Genomic DNA, 23,786 nt, shown 5'->3' with positions numbered 1-23,786 from the left:
CGATATGCAGGGTGTAACAAAAAAATGTGCATTTATTTTAACTGGTAATAGTACTCATCAATTACCTACAACAATGTTTCTAAATCAAGTTTCTTGGAATTGGCAAAATTGGCAATTTTACCAATCTGAAACCTTTTTCAAACAGAAATCGTAAAAACTGAAACCTTCGTATTGCACTTGATGAATAAAATGATTTCACTTTCGCCTGCCTTTTTTATTACTGTTGTTTTTCTTGAATGTCATGAGTTACAACTGTTACAAATTAAATTACAATTGCGTTTGTTTTTTGTTACGTCCTTGTTTTGTTTCTTTATTAAATGTAGTTAGATTAAAATCGTTCCATAGGCGGGTAAGCGAATCTTCAGTAAATTTAGATTAATTTTTAAAACCCTTCGGAATTTGTTTTCGAAAAAAAAAATATTTAGAAAAGTTGTAGTAGATGAGTCCTATTACCAGTTAAAATGCACTTTTTTCTGCTACACCCTGTATAAATCGGATTCAACATTCTGAAACGTATTTTTTTGCTCGTGATACAACGTTTTTATTACAAACACCAAGACCGATGAGATGTTGATGAAATTAAATGAACATTTAGCTTTCACTTATGTATTTATCCTTTAATGACATAAATATTATTTTAAATAAACGTAAATACATATGTAATTCCTCTGAAGGGATTTAGTACAAAAAAACAACTAGAAAGTAGAATCGGATTAAAAATATAGATATTTATATTTTTTTACGAATGAGAGTAGAAATCATGACAGAAATAACAAATTGTTATCTACGAGTATTTAGGTAAATAATTGTTCAAAACATTTTAATAAATTTATAATTCCAAAATTGAATCTGCAGCAGTTGCTGTTGTTCACTAACTTTTCCGGTTCTTCTACAGAAAAGTCTTCAAAATCCATTTTTTACCAGAAACAAACTTGTTTACATAAATTTTCACGGTTGTCAAATAATTTTGTAAATAAATTTATCACGCTACTAATAATGTTAAAATTAGTCAATCTCAAGAAAAATGTCGATAAATCAGTTTTTAAAAGACCACTTTTTCATTTTAAAACCCAATTGGGTAAAAAAAAAATCGTATAAATACAGTTCCAGAGAAAACACTTTTTCCTTTTTCAGCCAGAGAGCGAAGCTTCAGGAAAAACCTTAACATTTAACAATAATTAATAAATAAATGTCTCCCCACATCACGGATGTTCGCATCGCGTAGTGCTCCCGTCAAATTTCTGCGCGTAACCTTGGAAACAGTGAAAACAACCGTAGCCATTTTGCCAGTTGCAATTTTCGGTTCTCAATTTTTGTAAATTCATTAACGAAATGATGAACGATGTTGAGAAACCGGCAGAAATGAGTGTCCTGAAGAATGTAATTCGGGATTAGGTACTTAGTTTAAGGTAAGTGGCAATTTTTTTCGGAATTTCACCAAAAAGATTTTTGACTTTTATTTGACATAAAGATACGGTTTATGTCAAGAAAATTTGTGCATAATTATCAAATTATAATATAATCGTCCATAAAAATTATTAAACGTCAAAGAACGAAATTTGTTTCCTTGAATTTTCATAAAACAATTTGCCCTCTAGATTTAAATGACACGGTGATAAATTAACGTTGCAAAATGCATTCACATTGTTTTGGCATAATGGGAGGCCACGGACATTTTGCATTTAACTTGGTAGTAAAGTTGTCTGTTGAATTAGGTTATGTTTTTCTAACTTTGAGGTTATAAATCTAGTATAAATTTAGTAGTTTGCAATAGAATACTCAGACATCGCGGGAAATTCAGCAACATGTTTCGTTCATTCTGATAGGTCAGGCATGTTAGTGACGGAAATCAGTGCGTCAAACGTTAAAACGTTAAAATAATCATAGCCTCCCATTACGCCAAAACAAGGTGAACGGTGTTTTCTGTGATATTTCGTGCGAAAATTTTTGGTCGTCGTGTTCTGGTCCCATCCGGGACGTGTCTGCTCAGAAGTGGTTGTTATGATGGCTCCTTACTAATTTCGCGAAAGACGTTGGCTGGCTTAAGTTCTCGACATGTTTACAGCTCCGGGACTTAGGTAAACTTGTAAAGTTATGCGCAACACGTAAATACCGCGCCAGTAAACTACCATTTGGCTTTCATTATGGGTGCCCCCTTCCAATATTAAATCTTTGTTTTAATTGCGGCTATTAATTACGATCGCAGTTTGTCTCGTGCGAGTGTTGCCTGCGTATGAATTAGTTTTCAGGAGCGGGCTAATTAGAAGAAAGTCGATGCACCACCGGGGGGGCCCTAGACAAAATGGCCGGCGTTCTGACATGGGAGAGCTGCCCGCTGTTACAACAAGAACGCTGATTTATTGCACCACTCGTTCTTTCTTGGGCTTCACCCCGTGCCTCGCCGTTTTACATACACCCACTCGGAGGCGCTCTCACGCCAGAACAACGACCCAACCACACACTTTTCTACATGTGTCGCCTTTTTCTCTCAGCCGAAGTCACTTATTATGATCGATGGGACTTCTCGGCTCCTCTAAACGACTGTTTATGCTCATTAAAAGCCCTTTACCGGGACCAACCGGATCACATTCATCATAGAATAATAGAACAGACACTTCCAATCAAAACTAGCCTCCAGATAACTCACACTCAAAATTTCTCCAAAACAAATTTCTCCTGTCTGATGGGGCGCAGCAGATAAAGCACAAACAATGCCAATAAATTCAGAAACGCCTGAAAGGGAGAAAGAGTGGTGCATGGTATCTTTACATCTGATCCTGCGTCTTTATTGATTTATAGAAAACAACATTTAAAAGAATATTTGTAAAAGTATCACGACAGAAAGACATTCCGCCGGAAATATTTCACCCCCAATCTACCGCGCCGGGGGCGGGGCATTATTCGTCTCATGAGAGCTTGAATTGGGAGGATTGGACAAATTCGCTTACGCAAGTCGGGTCATTCTGTAAATTGTGGTAATTTTTGATTAGGCGAAGAGGAATTGATGGGAGTAATTTCTCGATGAAGCTATTAGGAGAGAGAGTCATTAAAATTCATGTGGTAAATAATGATGTAAAATGCATAATGCATTATTGCAATAAATAATCGCAGGAGGAGGTGGACAAAAATTGAGACTTACAACGGCAGTAAGAGAAACGCCGCACGAAATCTCTTTGTTCTCGGCTGCAAACAATGGAATGTAAAACAAGCAGAAACGGAGTTTACATGTAATTTTAATGAAAGGCCAGTGCAGTAGCCCCCAGTTCGATATTGTAATTGGGTATTATTGGAAAAGGTGCGATTTTGCACACAATTTGCACCGCGACCGGCGTGTTAATAAAGTGCCGCCCACCAGACTCGAAGAGAAGCGGTCCTAGAAGCATCCCCGTCGCAATTATCGACGGATCGATCGGATCGCACCGCGGGTCGAGACCTCCCCCAGGAGGAGCCGCGTTCGGAGGGCACTTCTATGATGTACGAGTGCTAAAAAGTACAAAACGCAGCGGCGGACCTCCCAAGTCGAGATCACTGGTCCGACGACCCGACAGTGTTGTATCCGAAGATTGCTGATCACGCGGCCATCAACTCTTCGCCGAGTAATGGAGACGTCCGATTATGCAGAAAATTAAGAAATTCGGCACACGATTGCCGGTTATTATTCAAATTAATTCGACGAGCTTTGCTATTACCCAGTTGGGGTAATCGCTGCGACCAGACGTTCCCGCGTTTTCTCATTCTTAGACGTCGACACCTAGTTGAGGTGCAGGAAAAATTACGAACAGGTGTCCGGGGTATGCAAATCGACGCAGAAAAATTATCATAGGAGCTGTAAAGTTTATCGTTTAGTTCGACTCCAATGATTCGGAAAGCGTGAGGAGCATGATTTGCTAGTTCTTGCCCAGTATTCAAATGAGTCTAGCTTCATTACCCGTGTTAACTGCTTTAGTTTTCAGTTTTGTTGTGTTGCGACGATTCAAATACATTGAGCGGCAGTTTCGTCATTCGCTAATGAGCTAAAGCCGGGGCTACAAAGGAGTAGAGTGAGTAGAGGAGTAGAGACAAAAACAACCTAATTTTTCTTGATTAAGTAATTCTTGACGTTCTGTAATTTATGAATTTCTTCTTCTTGTCTCTCTATTTTTTTCAATTTTTTTCACGTTGGTAGAGGTCTTGGATTTTCTCATGGGCTATGAGTCATATCTCCGCAAACGACCAATATCGGTCTCAAGTAGGCGCTACAAACCGCTACAATGTATTTGAATTTGAAAGTAGTCGACGTTTTCAGTTTGTTGGGTCACAATTTCCCATTTTTTTTCTATTTAAATATCCACCCCGATTGTTTTGCTATTTTTAAAAGTGCTAGACAACCTCCCGTGACTCTATGATTGCTTTCGAAAGGCAATTGTATTATGTCCAAATGCTGATGTCTTACTGCCACCCTTATCGGGAGCCCCGTCAAGACTTTGCAATTTTCCTCCCCGTCTCACATATTAAATTATTTATTGGGCAATATCGCCCCTTATTTAGATTTACTACCCTTGAAACCGCTCCATTTACAATAAGTGCGAAAAAATATCATTCGAACAGCACATTAGCGAGCACTTAGGGGTGCATTCGTTCCTTGCAGTCTCCTTCAAACCGGCCGTAAACACTTCAACCCCTAATTACGCTAATAATAAAGCGCTAACTGTCGGCTGACATGCTCGCCGCTTAATTTAATAAACTGGACATGGAGTTTTTGTCGGAGGCGTCGCGACGCACCCCGCGACTGCGGAAACTCATGCATCACATCCGATGCCGCCATTGCCCGCCAAATGACTTCTACAATTGCAGTATAACTTATCTTTAGAATGATCTACCCCCGGATGAATAATGGAAGAGGACGTTTGTGTCGAAGATGTCGTCCGCGGGGTGTTTTTATGCTCATGACCGGTGCCACCTTCGCATTTGCATTAAAATAAGTGTGTGGAGGAGCTGGGGAAGTTTTAAGCTCGCCAGATTTCGCGAGTTTTCGAAATGAGCAAAAGTGGGATTTCAGTTTGCGCATTTAGACGGTCGTGGCAAGAAAGGGGCTAGAAGGATCAGGACGCGGCTTGCAAGTGGAAGGAGGCGGAAAATTTCAAGCAAAACTCAAATCTCAAATGATTAAAAAATGTGTCGGCGGAGTTTACTTTTGACTGTCGGCGCAATTAATAGGGAGCAAACCCAAAAAGTGTTGTTAAAGTGAAGTGTGAATGGTTTTGGATTGCAACAAAATTTGGTTTAGTAAGAACGGTGCAGCAGTGGAGCTGTGCAGCGTCTTAATAAATGCAATTTGGTTGCAAATTTGAAAAAAGTGCGTACGTACCTTCCGATTTCAACAAAAAAAATTTTGTCCGAAGCTACACTTACCAAAAGTCATTGAATCTGAAAAAAAATCAGTTTTGGAATATGAACAGAACAGTGAAACTTAAAAATAAATGATACGGTGCGTCTCGAAAAAAAAAAAGGTTTTTAATAAATAATGTGTGTACGGTGAGAAGAAAAACCGGCCATTCCCATTTCGTTGCGTCTTGTTATACGAGGCGAGTATGCAATTAAGCGAGGTGATGAAGAAAGAATCCGTTAAATCCGCAGAATGTGCATCAATATGGAGAGATTCAAGGAAAATCACTGGGCGATTAATTACATTATAATTTACAGTAGCGCGTAATTGCGTACCATTAGCAAATGCACTTAGTAATCCAACCTATAATTAGAGACAATGAGGGGCGGGGCGACGACCACGTGACTAACTGCTGAGCCATCGTGCTCAACCGTTGACAATATCTCATAACGGAGGCTCTAATGAACCGACCGAGTGCACCGAATGGCTTCTTTAGAGTTGGCGGCCGATTGGTCGACGCTATTTCTGCTCATTTATTACCCAAATTGACAGAAAACGAAAACACACTTTCCATCTGAACAGGAGGAGGAACGGGAAGAAGATGCGGCGACGTAACGAGCCTTAATGAGACAGCCGCCATCTTTCAGCGCTTGTTTATTGGCCACAAATCAAACGACGCTGTCAAACGTGGAAAATGGACAATTGTCTACGTTCTTAGAGGTTCGCTAGAGCTGAAGCCGGAGTTACACAGCCTCATGAGATTAGTCAAGCTTATTATGCAACGAATCGTACTGCTTGTCTAAAATGACATCTGCTACAACTGTTAAATCAATTGAATAATTTATTGTATTGTGTGGTATCTCCAGAGTGGATCGTAGTGATTTTTTTTGAATTAGTTTTTCGTCTTTTCCAGTATTAAAATCAGTAAAAATGTCTGCTAAATTTTTGTTGTAAATATGTATTCTGAAAATCAAATTTACACAAATTAGTAAATTATAGTGCAAAGAATTGTACATGATAAATAAAATTGCATGTTATCATCATTTGCAAATTGACTATTTCTTTAAAAGATATTCTAAAATATGAATAAATTATCATATTTTGTATACATTTCTTATCCTTAGTTACACAGCCCGATAAAATTGTTCCTCTGTATTGTACCAGTTTTTTAATGAGGTTTCATAGCCACAAAATGAGTCTTTCCAAAATATTGTCAGAAGTAGAAAACGTAAAAATCTTTTTAGGAAAGTGATAATTTGTTGGATAAAAATGTTCAAACAGATTCTTAATATGTAATAAAAATTTATATTTACTTCAAGCTTCTCTTTTTCCGGAGAAAATGTGTAAATTGACCAGACGCGGTCTTGGATTTTTTTTTTTTTTTTAGGGAAAATAAGAGCTTTATTTCAAAATACACCAAGGCCCGGTTGTATAAAGCGATGTCAATTCGTTGTTAAAGTTAACATACTGTCAAGCGATCTGATTGGGGGATATTTAACATTGGATTTGAATCAGTCAATCAAATGGGCGGATTTCCGACTTGACGCGTTGTTAGCTGACATGATGTTAACTAAGCTTTATGCAACCGGGCCCAAATACGCCTAATTTACAGCACTGAATAAACTGGACATATTTCTAATAAAGAATTGTAAAAAACACCTGAACTTAGATTTTATCATTTGCAAATTCTCTAAAAACATTGTTAAATGTAAATTGTGTTGATTTCTTACGACAAATAAAATCTAAAGCCTGAATTACAAAGCTTGATAAAATTGTCAGGTTTATTATGCAAAGAACAGTACTTAATTGACCACTCAAAATGAATATTGTTCAAAGAACTTTAGCAAAGGTACAAAAACTACAACATTTTTTGTATCTAAAAGAGACCCTTTTGCCGCAGAATAAGACCAGATTCAAAATAAAAAAAGAATATTTTCAAAATTTTTTAACGATTTTTTTTCTAGGCATTGTGTTAAAATGACCAATTTTTTTTTATTTAGAATTGGATTCATGAGTCTTGAAGACAATCCTTGGGGTGGTAATTTATGAGAACAGGAATAAATTTTAGAGGGGCGACGGTGGCGGTTGTTGGAAGAGCGTGCGGTGGTGTGTCATGCTTATAAATAATTCCACAGGACGATTAGAATTTTCTTTAATAAAGTTTAAAAACGAAAGAAAATGTATCCCAAAATAGTTAAAAAAAATTGGTATCAGAACAGAAATACGTATAATATTTTTGGAATCAAATTTTTATCTCACTGTCAAGACCAACTAGTCATTTAGGTTCTTGAAAGATTTTAATGGAGAACAAAAATTTCTTCACAAAGTGCAAAAACTTGTCAAAACTTTGCAAAATTTCTTAAAAGTCTTCTTCTCATTTAAGAAAATAACAATAAACAGTACAGATTAAAATTCGACAAATTGTAATTTTTTTTGAAGATCCTTAAAACAATTTTAAAAAATGTAACAATGCAATCTTACTACAAAATTGTGTTGCGGTTTCTCAAATAACAAATTTGAAAAAAATAAAAAAAAACAAAATTTTTAAAAATGATGCAAAAATGTTTGTCATTACAGCTTGATTTTTGACAGGATCAAGAGACCATGATAAAGATGGATTTCTTTGTTTCGCTCCGAAAGCACGGCAATGTTGTTTTAAAAGTAAAATTTTGGAAAAATTTTAAAAATTGTTTAAAACCTTGAAAGGTAAATTTGATAAGACAAGATGGGTGAAGAATTTTTTGAGTTTCGTTTCGGGGAAATGGTTACGGCTTTTGGATGGGCGGCGGTCGTTGGTCGAGCGTCCATGCCCATAAATAATTCCGTGGGAAAATTAGAAACCCGTTAACGAATCGTTGCACATTTCGTAGCAATAATTCTATAAAAGGCCTCGTCGCATAATTTAATCTGGATCGGCGAGGTTGTTAATGTTGGCATTAAAAAATTGCAGTTAATTAAATAATGCAGCCGTTGCACAAATACTGCAGTCTGGAAGGCACCGGCTGAGGCCGCAAGAACTTGCACCTGCCTTGCAACCGGTGTTCCGGTGTACGGTGGCGTTTTTGCCCTCGCAAATATTTTAATAATATTAAATAATTCCCGACCGAGCGGCCGATGATAAATCGATCCGGGTTCTAAATACGAGCCGCGAACGCCGCCGCCGACATCCAAAAAAGGACGCGGCCAATTAAAATTTTCTAAGTGCTGCCTCGTTATAAAGAATAAGCCGGCCTTTATCGCCATTCTGAGTGCGTCGGAAATGAGAATCCAATTACAAGGAGGAGAGGCGAGCCTCATGTCCCCAGTTCGTGCCTCTGGAACGACAGACCGACAGCCGACAGCCTTCCGCGCAAATAAAATTCCTCGACAGAACGAAGAATTAAAATTCTTGACGGTTGTAAAACGACGCGTCCTCCGCAGACCTCGAACGCGAAGCAAGCTCTCATTAGACGAAACGAGAGGAACCGCCGCCGTTAGGACCGGAGAGTGCGGAGGCCCCGCCGCCGACACTTTACACGGAATTGCTCCAAGAGGACTAGACCGGCGACCGCAACAACTCGACAACAAACTCGCTCGGATTCTGCAAGGTGGAAGCAAATTTCGGACGGGATTGCTGGAGGAAGATCGCCAACAAGGGAATCCATTAGAAAGGGATTAAGGGAGATCTCGAAACGGAAACTAAATTTTCTACGCTCGGTCGGAAACGGCCAAGAGTTCAAAAAGATTAAATTTCAGAAAATGGGGAAAGAAATGTGTACATAGGAATCAAGACGTTTCAAAATTTCTCGAAAAACTTCCACAATCAATAAAAAAGTGTTTTTGAAAATGTCTGATGGCATTAAAACTGTGTTAGTTCAAAAAACGTAATTTAATTGAAGACTTTTATTTAATCTGTGGGAGTACCCATTAGGTACTCGCTCTATTTCAATCTTCCAAAATGTGTCAAAATCCTGTTTCTCGAGCACATTTAGGTTCCAGCATCCATTTAGTACCGAACCCGACTTCCTGCACTTGTGGTACTTCAAACCCCCATATAAATAATCCCATGGAGTACCGTATCGTTTTCAATAATCTCGTAATTACGCGACGATAAATTCAGCGGTTCGGCTACTGATATGGAATTAAATGGGCGGCTAATATCAGCTGCCGATAGCACAACTGCATTCTTATGACAGCTTCGCTCTTGATGGGTAATTTTCAGTCGTAGATCTCGACCAGAGGCATCATATTAAAGATCAGTTCCGGCGAGTCGAGCGTGTCTAAAAGGATCATTTATTAAGTACATTTCTCATGGTGTCCTTTCGACGGTCGCGTTTTTACACTGGATAAAGCTCGCTCTCGACAACTCATTCAGGAAAATATGAAAAATTTATTCTAAACTGGTTCCAGCAGTTGAGTCTGCCATTCCTCTATTCTATCTCTGCCGATCGGTATTCATATGAGATATGATCGGACCTCGCTCAATCTAAACCTTCACCCACTAACCGGACTCTCAAGGATGTCTTTGTCTTAAATTTAGTCGGAGGAAGAGTCACCCACACCATCCGCGGCGGCGGCAGTACCTGCGGTACGATTTTTTCAAGAATTCTCTTCAATTTCACAGTTTGTAGGATATTTCCGTTGCGTTCCGAATAAATCAGACATCTGTTGCTAGTAGACAATCAGCCGATCGGAATCCACTTAAATTGGACAAAAGCCGCCACTTAAAAACTGTCAAAGATGATTTACGAAGAGTCGGACCCTCTCGCAACAATACCGCACGCCTTTGCTAATCTAAAATGTATCGAATAATAAAAAGTGCATCTGTCCCATTGGACGTTTCATGACCAATAGGGACGCTGCCCCTGCGCCCATCAATAAGTAATAAACGTCGATACGTGACCGGGAATGCAATACGTCTACGTTATGTTCCCTTACGCATGAGTCACTTCATAAACCCACGTTTACCGCGTGATTTATGCCATAACAACAACACGACCGTACGACTCTATTATGGAAATCGAGGGTGACCTGAAGCCGGATTTAGATCCGTGGAACTGAGTCCGTACTTGTGCTAAGACGGACATAACGCAAGATATGTCATTCGGAGTTTATACGTCTCAATCTACATAGAATGGTCAACGTATCGGTATGAATCAATCAAAGACTGACAAGTGAACTTCGGAGGCATCGCAGTCCGTTTCTCTATGCGTGCTTATCGCGGACTTTGCACCTAATGAAAAAGGACTCCAGATTGCAAGATAATTTATTGGGTTTTAATCCTTTGCTTTATTCCACTTCCGGTCGCTAACTCTCACCTAATGAGTCTGGACAGTCGCATGCGATACAAAAGGACATGCAAGGAAAAAATTATTTTATAGGAAAGGAAACGAATCAAAAGAAATCATTCAATTTTGAAAAAAAAAATATTTACATCATGTCATACAGTTAGATGGTTTATCAAGATTTGCAAGTTTTGGAAATGATACACTTTCATCACTCAATTTAGTGAGGAAAATAGGCGTTTGCATCACTAGTGAGGGAAATGGATAAAGTAAACTCACTAGTGAGGAAAATTTATATACACAATTCGTGATCAAAGTGCGATTTTTCAACTCGCAATACTATCCTCACTCGCTGGCGCTCGTGAGTATATCACCTATTGCTCGTTGAAAAATCAGGCACTTTCATCACTTATAGTGTAATATCCTATTTTGTGGTGGTACAGAAATATCGGTGTCTTCAAACATTCAAAAATTGCTAATTCTCAATTTTACAGTACTGAAGTACCATTAGTTAAATTTTCTAGTACCTACTGTTGGTTTTAAAAATATGTAGAGATATAACATTTGAAATTATTGAAATATCTCTTCGTGAGATTCACAATATTCTCCGTCTTACAAAAATTAATGTAACACATTTTCCTTTGGTACCGAAATCCAAAATAAAAATTATTTTTGATTTTGAAAAATTCTCTCCGTAGAGAAACTAAATATGTAATTCCTTCAAGCAGTTAAGGGTCACACAATTTCAATAAAGTTCTTTGATTTTATAAAAATCCGCAACTTCTGTAAGCAATTTGTTCTGCGGTAGTACCATAGCGGAGCTTTGATAAACCCTTTCTTTTTTATTTCTACTCCATTAATCTGGATCTACTGCAGATTTAAATTTTTAAATTAGTAACAAGAAGTCCATGATCTTTATTTTACAGTACTGAAGGTACTGACTGTATTACCCCACTTGTCTACTGCCCTTTACAAAATTTAGAGTACTAATCAACATTTCAAATTTTCTTCGGCAAAGTCACAATCTCATTCATGTTCGTCTTGATACAACAAAAAATACAAAAGAGAAAATATGTTTTTAAACAAAAAAAAAAAAGTAGAAATATTTTTGAAAATACATATTCAATTTCAGGAAATTGCTTTTTTCCAGAGACACTAAAACATTTTATTAATAATATTCAACACGCTTTCAATCAAATACAAAATGAGCCAGCCAGTTTTGGAAATATCTAATTTATTCGACAGTGGTACCACACAGGTTTTGCTACATCAATTGCATTGCCCATGGTTAAAAGAGAATTTTTCCCTTAGAAGAATTATTTAATGAGTTAAAATTCTTTTACATTTCTAATTTATGAATCTGGTCCTACTTTTGCCTTTTCCAATACAGTACCGAAGGTACTATTATCCCAGAGCTCTATTAAAAAATTCCAAGCCAAAAAAAAAAATTGTTGGGAGCCCTTAGCTCTTCGATTCCCAAGCGTGACTTACCTGCCCCCCAACCCTCACGCACCCCCCGTCCAGTCAGCCGCCCCTTCCCGCCGCAAATCTCCCGGCTGGTTCTGAGCTGTTTAACACATCTTAAAATTTTCTCCGACAAATCTCCCCTGCGTCTCCGTGGCCGCCATACAATATTTCCCGAAAACAACCCCCGATTAAATTCGATCCGTCGATAAAGGAGAAGAAACGGGGCGATTAGCTTAGTTTGTTTTATCTGAAAAGTTGAGATAACGTCGACTTTTAACGGAGGTCATCATCCATGCTCTGTATAATTGCATCGAGTTTATTCCTTCCCCGAGCCGTGTATATCGGGTTATTACACGATCCAATAGTCGAGGGTAATATAATATCACGGGCGGATGGATCGGAGGATACAATGCGCCTTCTCTTAAGGGGAGAGAGATGGGCGAGGGTGAGAGAGGATGGTGTGCAAGTGAACGAGATGGATCATGATATGTACTCACGGTTGCCATTGTAGCGGTTAATTACCAGTTAACGGGGTGTCTAGTGATAAACTCCCAAACATGCTACACTCCTCACCTGGAAATAAACGAACTGCATTAGTGGAGTGCCACCACACAAGGAACTGCTAGTTTATTGCAGGAAGTTGATTACGACGCGACAAATGCTAATAATATCGGTGATAACAACCACAATAATATATTCGGTGCGCAAATACAACCAATAACAGCGCACCTAGACTCCACCCTTGAGCAACTCCAAAAAAAAATTCTTTCAAAGCTTGTTGCCGTTTTACTGACACTTGACACTCTCAAATACAATTCTTTTAACATGATAACAAAAGTTCTAGCGTCCACCCTTGAGCTACCCCAAGAGCTGTTAACGTAAACTGTCAAATACAAATTTTATTTTCGAGTACTTCAATTTGTTTATTTTTCCGTGTATGTTTTAAGAGAATAACGGTGGTTCTGTTGTCCGCCCTTGGGCTACTCCAGAAGCTCCTCCTGGCGATTTTTGTTGTTTATTTGTTGCGCTTTGCGCTGTTGGTGGTTGAGTAAATTACCAATTATTTTGCGTTTGAATTAGTGTAATTGATGATAATCGAGGTGGAAATTCGGGATCGGGGACTTTTCCGCGATAGTGCGAGTTAATTCGTCACGATTACGCGTCCCACATATTAATATTCTATGCTAAATGGAAACGTGAAGCTCCATAAATTTGCATTAGGTTTACGCCGGTAATGCAATATGTCAATAGATAATTGAAGTACCTATCCCAGCGCACCCGCAATAAATCTCCAGGTACCAGAGACCGTTAGCTCCCCTAAAAAATAACAAGGCGTAAAAAAGAGAAACGCGAACCTCTTGCAACAATCGAAATTTTTCCGGAGAAAGTTTTACGACGGTCCGGGCGCTTTTTCCTAAAAGGTGTGCACTTTTTTAAAACGTTATTAACTCGGAGCGGGCTGTTTGGGGTTGTAAATCATCGAGGCTTCGGGTGGTTGGATGGTTTTTTTTTTCTTAATGGAAATACAGGATGCGGAGACGCGAGGTGATAATATATTTAGCAATTAATTTTGGTAGCAAGGCATGAGAGAGATTTATTTTTAAATTTAAAATACTACCAAGTTTCAAACTAATTCACGACGAAAGATATATAAATGGGAGAGAGGCAAACGCGCCGCCATAAATAAGACAAGTGTGTAAAGCGTAAATTTTAACGGCCGATGGGGCAGCGACGGGGTGAGGGGGCGCCTGATGGGGAGGGCGAAGCGAAGAATTGCAACACCAGCAAAATTAACGAGTAATTAACAATTATTCACAAAAATATAGAAACAGTTTTGTCTCTTTCGCAAAATATCAAATTTGGCTTAACTTTTCAGAGAACTGTTAAGAATTGTCCCAATTTGTCAATTGACTTAACAATTTTGTTATGAACAAAAAAAAACAAAGCAAAAGAATTTTGTTTTTTTCATTGCTACACTGATACTTTATAATTAATTATATGTTGTGTGGATCATGCTGGTATAGGTTTGAAAATCGTAGTTAATTATGGGTTATGGTGTGATCGTTGATAGATAAAATCATAGAGAAGTTTCTAAAAAAAAATTACGTACTTTGTTAAAAAAAAAAATATTTTTCTTGGACAGAAAATTCAGAACTGGCCATCAAGAAAGACCTCAGACAAAAAGAATTGTATTTTTTTAAATCTTCATTGTAACACTATCTGGTTATCTGGTTATAATTAATTACAACAGTATAGAAAATTTGTTTAGCTCAATGCCCCTCCATGGTACCTATTTGTTTTAATATGATTTATTATGGGTTATGACGTGGTTGAATTGCTATCCTTCACATAGACAAATTCGTAGAGAATTTTCCAAATCTTCTTCATTGAAAACAATTAAAATTTGAACAGTAAAAATATTTTCGACAAACTTTGAATTTCGTCCATCTTGACAAAGAAAAAAAAAACATTATTTTTTTGGCACTCAATTTTTGCTAGGTGTTGGATTTTCTCATGGGCTATGAGTCATATATGCGCAAGCGACAAATATCGGTCTCAAGTAGGGGCTACAAACCGACCGGAAAACATCCGTCATTCGTTACGATAGTGTCGTCTCTCTTTATCATCTATTTGCATCAAAAGTAGTCGACGTTTTCAGTTTCAGCCTTTGCGCAGATATTTCCAAGGTCACAGCCCATGAGAGAATCCAATACCTCTAACAAAAATTCTTTTCGTTACCGTGGAAGATTAGAATCATTTCCAAGATTTATTTTTTACAAAAAAAAAAAAAAAACGAATGACTCGGTACCTGTGCAGTAGAGTTAATGATGAGAAAAAAAAATGTATCATGATGGTACGGAGCTCTGTTGGTATCTGGCACTAATTACAATTATCTAAGGAAAATTGCCGTTTGGGTCAATGCCCATCCATGGTATTTGTTGTAAAATGGTGGTCAATTATGGGTTACGCCGTAGTCGGATCAGTTCCCAAACTCGCAGGTAGAGAGTAAGAGAAAAAAATAATATGTTGTAAGCGAGTTAGTAGAAGAAATGATTTTGCCTCGTCCATTTTGCATCGTTCTGGGAGAAAATGTCCGATCAGAGGGGCCATCGGTGTAAATAGTTGGTAATTTGGTTCGTCGAGAGTCGTCGGTATCTCTTCGGGGTCCGATGATTGAAGTGTCATTTGCAGGTGAGCGCAATAAGGGCAGACTAGGCCATAAAACCGTTTCGGTAGCGCTAATGGTCGAGTTTTGAAAGTGGCATTCCCGATATGCGATTTTGCTAATTGTGCCATTATATTACTCAATAACGGTTGTTAAAGGCACTGGGCCGGCACCTAAAGAGCGCAGATAACCTTATCGAATAGCTGCGAAGAACAGCAGGATTGGCCGAGTAATAAGAATCTGCATCGTGGAGCAACCGGTTCTATATAAGGCCCCAACACGACAAGCCTCCGCTGCTGTCACCGGCATTTCCTCCGCTAATGAGATGGAATTGGACGGACAAGCTTTTGCCGTTGGCCACTTTTCTGCCTCCGACTCGAAAAAACCGTTTCTAATAATATTCGAGGCACACATATCGACCATCTAACGGCGATGCCCTATTAAGCCGAGACGAGAGCGCATTCCTGACGAGCCCACATATCAAAAATGTATCGCCGTTCGCACAAAAACTGATTGGTCGGTTCGGTTAGGTTTTTGCGTTTCGATGGCGGCCACTTCAATGCCGACAGTCCTTCACCCAGACGGCAAAAATCCAACCCCGCCATCTCGTTATAAACCGATCACCTAACGAGCCTCCGAATATCGGATAACCGCCTCGCGTCGCGAACAAACAAAATCGGCGAATGTTCGTTCAAGCGATTTATGGAAGTTGCGCGATCGTAAAACACCAGCCGTGTTATGGACTGCAACATCGCACCCCGTAACTAAGCGCCCGAAGAGATTTGTTGCACAATACGGCGGCGGTCTCAATTAGCAGGACACCAACAACGGTTTGTCATAGAAACCACCCCTTCTCCACCCGAATGGGGGTGGTGCTCGTCGAAAGACGAACATTTTGTGTGCGGTCAGCATCGACGCGAACTCATATGTAATTTTGTCTTTAAGGAAATTGCTTGCGTCCTGGCGTAATTTACGATTAAAGTGGCTGCGAAGCAAACGGGCCGTAACCTCCGTCTGATCGCACCCATTATGATTATCGTTATTTTCTCTTAAAATTGCAGGTACGGAATTGACCCGAGAACTAGCCAGAGTGGGTTTATTAAATATGTGCTAAAAAAAAAAGAAAAAATCTTGACGGGTGCCAAAATGAGAGAAAATATTTTGTTAAAACCAACACATTTTTGACAACAATTGTGAGAACACGAAATTTGATTTTATTTTCAAGCGGTCGAAAATAGCGCTTTTGTGTATCTCTACAGAAACGGTTGAAGTGACTTTTTTTTGTAAGCGGACTAGAAATATGTACTTCAAATCCTAGGTGTTGAAATGTCCACAGGAGGCTCAACAGAGTCAATTGTGAGGTCATTTGAAGCATTTCTCACGATTTATTCATCAATAATAATTACACGAAATATTTAATAATTAAATTATCTCTATTTTAAAAAAGTCTATAAAAAGCAAAATAACGAAATTATTACCCAATATTAAACAAGTGCCATTGCACGAGTCGCCCGTGTCAAAAATAGTAAGATGGCCGTTCAACGTTAAAAAGTAAACTTTACACTTTAGTAGACTTTACTAATATTATTGAACCTTCAAGTACTTATAATATTGCAACAAGAGAACTAGAAATTAATTATTGGTGGCTTAAAATTTGAAAATTGTAATTTTGCTGCAGAAAAGAAAATACTTAAATGAGTTCATTTTTTTGTGATCCGCTTGAAGATAAAATAGTATACATATATCATTCAGAATAGAAGTGAGTCTTGTTGTGCTTCGCCCAGTTGCCGACCTCGACTTCGTCTCGGTTTTCAATCTCTTAGCTTAGCACAAAAAGACTCACTTCTACTCTTAGTGATATAATCTACTATTATTGCCTTGGTGTAATTTATTTTTCGGTAATAAGAAATTGAATCAATCTACGACAACCAGCAATACATGGAAAATTATTTCTCTTTAATTGACTGAATTCTTCTTAATCCGAGATTTAAGGTAACATCCCTAGTGATGATTCTCGTAGATTTATGGAAAAAGAGAAAGAGAAATTGTTGCCGTTTTTAAAGGTACATCTTGGACTGATCGGGAAAACAATTCTAATTTACAAAATTTGATTTTATCGGAAGAGAAATTTTCATCAAAACGTGTTAAACAATTTTTTCCCACTTAATAACTTCGCAATAAAAACAGTGGAATCAAATAAAAAAAATTGTTGGTTGTTGAAGAATGTAAGTGGTATTTTTTCTGATGTAACTGATACGGAATAGTTGCCAGTATTCTGTAATAATTCTTGTAAAGCTGTCTATACTTGCAAAAGAAAAAAGAAAAATTTAATTTATTGCCACCTTCCAATTAGCTACGAGTACAACTTTCTACATAGTTTCTGGAGGAATTAAAATAACATTAATATCTACGGCTTGCAAATACACCAAAAAATTCACTTATCTCAATTTTTCTTAGTCTATAATTTAATGCAAGGCCTAGTAGTGATTTTGAGAATTCTTGTAGAAGAAGAAACAGGTATTTCTAACGCTTCACGTTAGATTTTCACAACTCTAATTTGTAAAATTTGATTTTGTTAAATGAAAATTATTCAACACATTTTTTCTCTTGTAGTTTTGTAATAAAAACATTCAAACCAATGCTAAAATTATCTAATATTTTTAACAAGAACAAACAAATTTATCGCTCGTCAAAGAATTTAATGAAATATTTTTCATGATGTAGCTTTGATGGGAAATCGTTGTCAGGATTTTATAATAACTCTCGCAAATCTCTCTACACTTTCAAAAGGAAAAAAGAAAAATCTAATTTACAGTCACCTAGAAGAAATTAAACTAACATTAACATCTACGGTTTGCAGCCACACCCAAAAAATTTAAAAATTGTTATTAATGAAATTTTTTGATGAACATTTAACGCAATAACTGCAGTAATGATTTTCTAGATTCTTGTAGCTTTTTCACTTTTAATGAAAAAAGAGAGACATTGCTGTATTTATTATTTGATTGATTAGGAAGAATTTTCGTAACTACAATTTACAAAATTTGATTTTATTAAAAGAAACAGTTTTCATAAAAATATATTGAACATATTTTTCTCTCAATAGTTTTCCAATAAAAAGATTCCAGTCAAAAGAGAAAGATTAGGTAATCGTTCGTCAAGGAATTTAACTAAATATTTTTGCTGATGTAACTTTGATGGGAATTAGTTGTCTGATTTTTTTATTATGTCTTCTTTATAGTTTTTCTAGGAGAAATGAAACTAACATTAACACCGGCAGTTTGCTGCAATTTTTCCAGAAGTAAAATTTTTCAATTAAAATTTTTCTTGAAGTAATATTTAACATACCTAAGGGTCTTCGTGATGATTTTCAAGATCCTTCTAGATTTTCTTTACGTTTATGAAAAAAGCTACACAGTGGACTAATTAAGAAGAATTCCAATTTGTACATTTTGATTTTATTGAACCAGAAATGTTCGTAAAAATATATTAGAATATTTTTTTTTAATATTTAATAATAACAGTAAGTACTAACACTACAATAATCTAATATTATCAAAAAAAAGAATCGACTGAACAGGTCGTCCAATATTTTTGGTGATGCCCGAAAAAAAAAAAGAAAAATCTAATTTACTGCCACCTTCCAATACTTACGTATCTTACATAGTGTCCCTAGAAGAGAATAATTTCTGATAATTATTTTGTAAACACGTCACATTTCAAATATGTTATAAAAATGAAAATGAAAAATGCTCTTAGATCTGAAGCATCTCCAAAAATATTGATATGTTGAATCTTCCGATGCAATCACTAAATAACAACAGTCGTAGTGTTTAAACATTTCAAAGGTTATTTCGAGAGCGGCGGCAACTCAACACAAGAATCTCCACAAGAATATTCTATTTTCGACCGAAATGATTAATTCGCTCCATCTTGTTTACATCTTGTCATAATTTGGCCAAAATTATTGATTCCTTTGACCCGACACAAACATGCCGAACGTAAACGAACTAAGTATGATTTTTTTACGAAATGATCAAATAATTTTTTTGGAAAAATATGTGGGCCACATAAAAATTCTTCATATAGGAAAGCGACGTACGCGCCATTAAAAACACAATAAACCGCCCCCACCCCGTATTCGTATTCAGTACAAAATTTAATAATAAAATTCCAGCAGACTCTTGCGAGACTCCAACAGACCAAACAACAAACAAATAAATCAGATAATCCGACCGGCGACTGATAAGCTCTTTAAAAATAATTAATAGCGGAATAGTGAGGAAAAAATTCTGCAAGAACCTGTTTGAATCCGAGTCTGTTTGAACCGATGCATAAATCAATCACTCGGTTAATTCATTCGTGGTGTCTAATTGCAGCAAATGGAAGCGATAAATCGAGCATCAGGTCATCGGTTTAATTAGAGACGCGACCCCACACGGCAGACAGCAGCAACCCCCTCGTACAAGAAGCAACAACGCTCGGTAAAAATTTGGGCGTCTTTATCGGTCGCGTTGCGATGGGGGTGCGGCACCCCTGCAATAAAGGGAAGACGCGCTTGAGGAATGGGACGTGACCGCAAAGACAAACATTCTGCGGAAATGGGAAACGTAATAAGTGTCCGGTGGCGCTTAATCAGCGGTTATTTGTTTATGTAAATGTGGGCAAAAATGGTCGTCCGATATGAGAAGCTACGAGGGTAGTTTGTCACCATTTGGACGCACTGATATAGCCGACAACGCAATAAAGCTTTGTCTATAAGGGCAATATTTCTCGAAATCCCATACTTTAGAAAGTCGTAAAGAAGCCTAAAAGGGCTTTATAGTTATTCGCTTGATGTGTTTTATGGGGAGTCTCTAATATCGATATTTAAAACGAGATTGAGACCACCGAGGAACGCTCCTTGCATCATAATTTAGCTGATTGTGCCGTACATAATGAACATTTCCTGAAAGGAGAATGAAAACATGAGATTTTCTAGTGGTTGTGCAACCGCATGACAGCCAGATGCATGGTCGTGCAGCGGCCGTAAAAATGCAACCGTTCTCTTTAAAGGTTAGGCGAGATTGTTGCACCCTCGCGCGCACATTCAATTCGACAGGTCGGACATGATGCAGACGTCATCCTTCGGGACATCTCCATAAGAACCCGCGCCGGACACGAAGACATCGCGCAGCATTCCGCGAACATCCCGCGGAAAAAACGCAATTAAACCCGAGTTTTTGCGCCACCGCACTTGTTTATAATTTACTGTTATCATGTTGGCATCACTCCACGGCATGTATGGTTTATGTCTTGACCAGACATGGACGCAAGAACCCCGCCTTATGAAAAACTGGCATGTTGCAGTCTTGAACTCGTTTCAATTTCAAAATGGCAACTTCGATAGAGAAACGGCGGATTTTATTTGTAACGTGAGCTCTAATATATCGCAATGTTTCCTCCTAAATCAACCTAATATAATGCTTACATTAGCGAGCTCTATTGGATATTTATGGTAAGTCCGCCGAGCTTTATGTATTATTTATTTTAAAGTTTGACGAGCACCGCCGCCCGGGGGTGGCTCGAGGTCCGTTTAAAACACTTCTTCGCGTCCGAGGGGCCGCGTCCGCACCACTCCCACTTTCTCGGCTTCTTGAGCAAGACCCGTGTTTATAGATTATTTTTTTATATTCCGGCCAGATTTATTGCCGGTGATTTCATTCCGTTGATACGTTCCACAAAGGTGGGTTATTTGGGATTGTTCGAAATAGAAAAAAGCGGATTTGAATATTCTTTATTTCCATAACGGCCATAAATCGCGCCAGTCCCGCCGTAAATTGATCGCCGGGACGGAGATAATGGCGGCGGTACTGACGTGGGACGGACAGCGCCGAAACATCTGTTAAGCCGACGATTAAAACCGCCGATTATTACCCATCTACAATTTTTCACCATTTCTCTTCTCCCGAACCTGCGAAGAATTTACTCTTTCTTCACTATTCCGGAAACTCAAAAACAAAACCCGTCCGCAAAAATGTTTTCTCCTTTGCTAACCAAAAGACAAAATATTAGACACTGTGAACCAAAAGTTTTTCTGTGTCAGCAACGAATACGAGTGAATCAGATCTGGTGGATACGAAGGCAAGTTGTTAACGTATTTGATAAACTAGATGGGTCCGTGGATGGAACCTTGAGGTGCGCTGTTATTTATAGAACACTGGCGGGATACTACGTCATTCAATAATATTCTCCGAAATCTGTGCGATAGATAAGATGTGACAAGCCCAAAAGTCAGAGAATATAAATTGTAAGAGAAAAATTCCGAGGTAACGGTTTGCGTACTCGGACGTTTTGCCGAGATGTAAAAATGATTTGCACAAAAAGTGGTGAACAGGTTTTTTGGAAAGGAAAAAAAATCTTGACATTTGATACTTTGAGAAAAAAATATAAAGTTGTTAACAATAAATTAGAAATATTTTTCTTAGATTAAGAGTGAATGAATTGAATTCAATCTTTCGTAGGTTTAGATTTATTGTTGCTACATTTTACAAAATTATCACGGGCGATAATTTAGTTCTTGTTATCCGAAGATTATTTATTTTTAAAAACACACAATAGATTTTTAAATTTGTTTTAAATCTGTGCAACAAATAAAACGAGTTTCTCTGTTTTTTTTTCTGGAGTAGGTAAACCCAATACATACCTACATATTATTAAATTTACAGTATATTGCTATTATTATGAAGGTAAATGATCTGCAACAGAAATTCCTTGTTTTGAGATGCTGAAAGTATAAAAATATTCAGCACAAGCAGCAATTCAGTTTTACTCTAAATTTGGCAAAGTAGCAAATGGCATATTGCACCGAAACTTTATCGAGTGATTTCCTTTCATTTTTATTTCGAAATAAAACATTTCATTTCTTAGGATTTTTTTACGATTGTTATTTCAGAAACGCGAACAATTTTAATTTTACTTAAAAATCTTTCAAAGAATACCTACATTTTTGGAGTTCCTGAAATTTGTTATTTTTCATCACAAGACAACAGATTCAAATTTGGAAAAATAGAAATATTTGAGATTTTCCCCTTGATTAGAAAAAAAGTCATTGCCATCAAATAAGAAATTTTTTCCCGGATCTTACATTGCGGATATTATTGCTGATTCATTTTTCAAATGATCATTACACAGACATTTCTTGCCTTTCATTTTATATTAAATAATATAAATAATATGCGCTTTGCAGATGGCTACAATTAAAAAAAATCCCCTTGAAACAAGCAAAGATGTCCACCTGCTAAATAATTTTTCTTAATTAAGTTGTGAAAGAAAATGTCATTTTTGTTGTCAAATATAGTGAAAACTCTTCACTTCTTATTATAATATACAGGGTTATGATAAAAAATATATAAAATAAAGAACAAAATTCTTAAAACACAGTATTAATTTTTGAAAAAAATTCAAAAACACGTCAAACAGTTTTTTAAACTATACGTCTTTTAACATATATAGAAAAAAAATTGGGTCAAATTTGTCAAAGTTATGACGTCATTAATATTTTTTTCAAATGCGAAGCTACGATTCCGATTAGATTATTTGACAGAGTTTATTTTTCGGGATTATAAAAATCTAATTTAAGTAGGGATTACATAAAAAAATAACCAAAATTTATAAAGAACGAAATAAACTTGATTTGAATAATAACTAATAAATAAATGAAACAATACTTTAAAGCAAGAATTTACTCTAAAAACTGTTTGACGTGTTTTTGCATTTTTTTTTAAATTAATACTTTATACGTTTTCTGAATTTTGTGCGTTACTTTATCATAACCCTGTATAATTATGTAGTTAATAGTTAGGTATTTATTACACAAGACGATAAAACTGTATTTTATCAACGAGAAGATAATTAAATTTTATTCTCCTGCATAATATTCTATTTTTTTTTTTCTATAGCATTTGTATTTTGTTATTATTTTTTTAAATCATTACTAATCAGCTTTTAAAATCAGCGTGGTTAGGATAATTAAAAAAAAAATAAAATCTCGGTAGTATGAGCGTTGTTAGGGTAATAAAAAAAATTACTTTATCTACCCTTGCAGTTAAAGTAGGACTTTATTTACCCTCGGGATTCAAATGCTACTTCACCTTTTGATTTGAATAGATAAGATAAAAGCACACTTTAACATCTGCTATTAGAAAAAAACAATATTTTTGCAAGAGTGCCCAAGAAAAAAGAATTAAAGAATCGCGAAATTTCGTTAGAAATTAATCGGGATTCTAAGAGAGAAATGAAGCAAAAAAAAACATTTTATGGGGATTAATTTAAATAAGAGAAGTTTCTGAGCTGCTTTACTCGGCCAAAAAATTACTAAATCTGGTCATTACATTCTGGAAATGAATTCTTAGTGCTGCTGAATAATTTCTTCGACTTTTTATTGCAAATAATTCCCCATATTAACAAAATATTTTTGTGAAGGTATCTTTGGGTAACTTTTTTTTCTACAAAAATGTTACTTTTACTGCAAGCTAGGTCGCTT

The 23,786-nt window shown here is 36.9% G+C and overlaps 1 protein-coding gene across 5 annotated transcripts in view; it reads right to left on the bottom strand.

Annotated features, from left to right (window-relative positions):
* The window catches only part of LOC138135791 (homeotic protein ultrabithorax-like), a 109,749-nt gene that overhangs the window by 32,133 nt on the left and 53,830 nt on the right, over window positions 1–23,786 (bottom strand). For 3 of the 5 annotated variants that reach the window (XR_011161079.1, XM_069054664.1, XM_069054663.1), the window contains exons 2-4: window positions 18,917–18,934; window positions 12,619–12,669; window positions 5,392–5,406 (exon numbers count right to left, since the gene is read on the bottom strand). The exons of 1 other annotated variant lie outside the window; for it this stretch is intronic. Coding sequence is in view for 3 of the 4 variants with exons in the window: in XM_069054664.1 (XP_068910765.1) it covers window positions 5,392–5,406; window positions 12,619–12,669; window positions 18,917–18,934 (84 nt within the window). In the remaining variant the exon portion in view is untranslated. The remainder of the gene's footprint in view (window positions 1–5,391; window positions 5,407–12,618; window positions 12,670–18,916; window positions 18,935–23,786) is intronic. One more of the 5 variants, XM_069054665.1, reaches the window with a different exon arrangement.

This window comes from Tenebrio molitor, chromosome 7 (genome assembly GCF_963966145.1).
Source record: "Tenebrio molitor chromosome 7, icTenMoli1.1, whole genome shotgun sequence".
Taxonomy (NCBI): Eukaryota; Metazoa; Arthropoda; class Insecta; order Coleoptera; family Tenebrionidae; genus Tenebrio; species Tenebrio molitor.
Note: the sequence above shows the minus strand (reverse complement) of the source record. Positions and strands in the feature narration are given on the sequence as shown.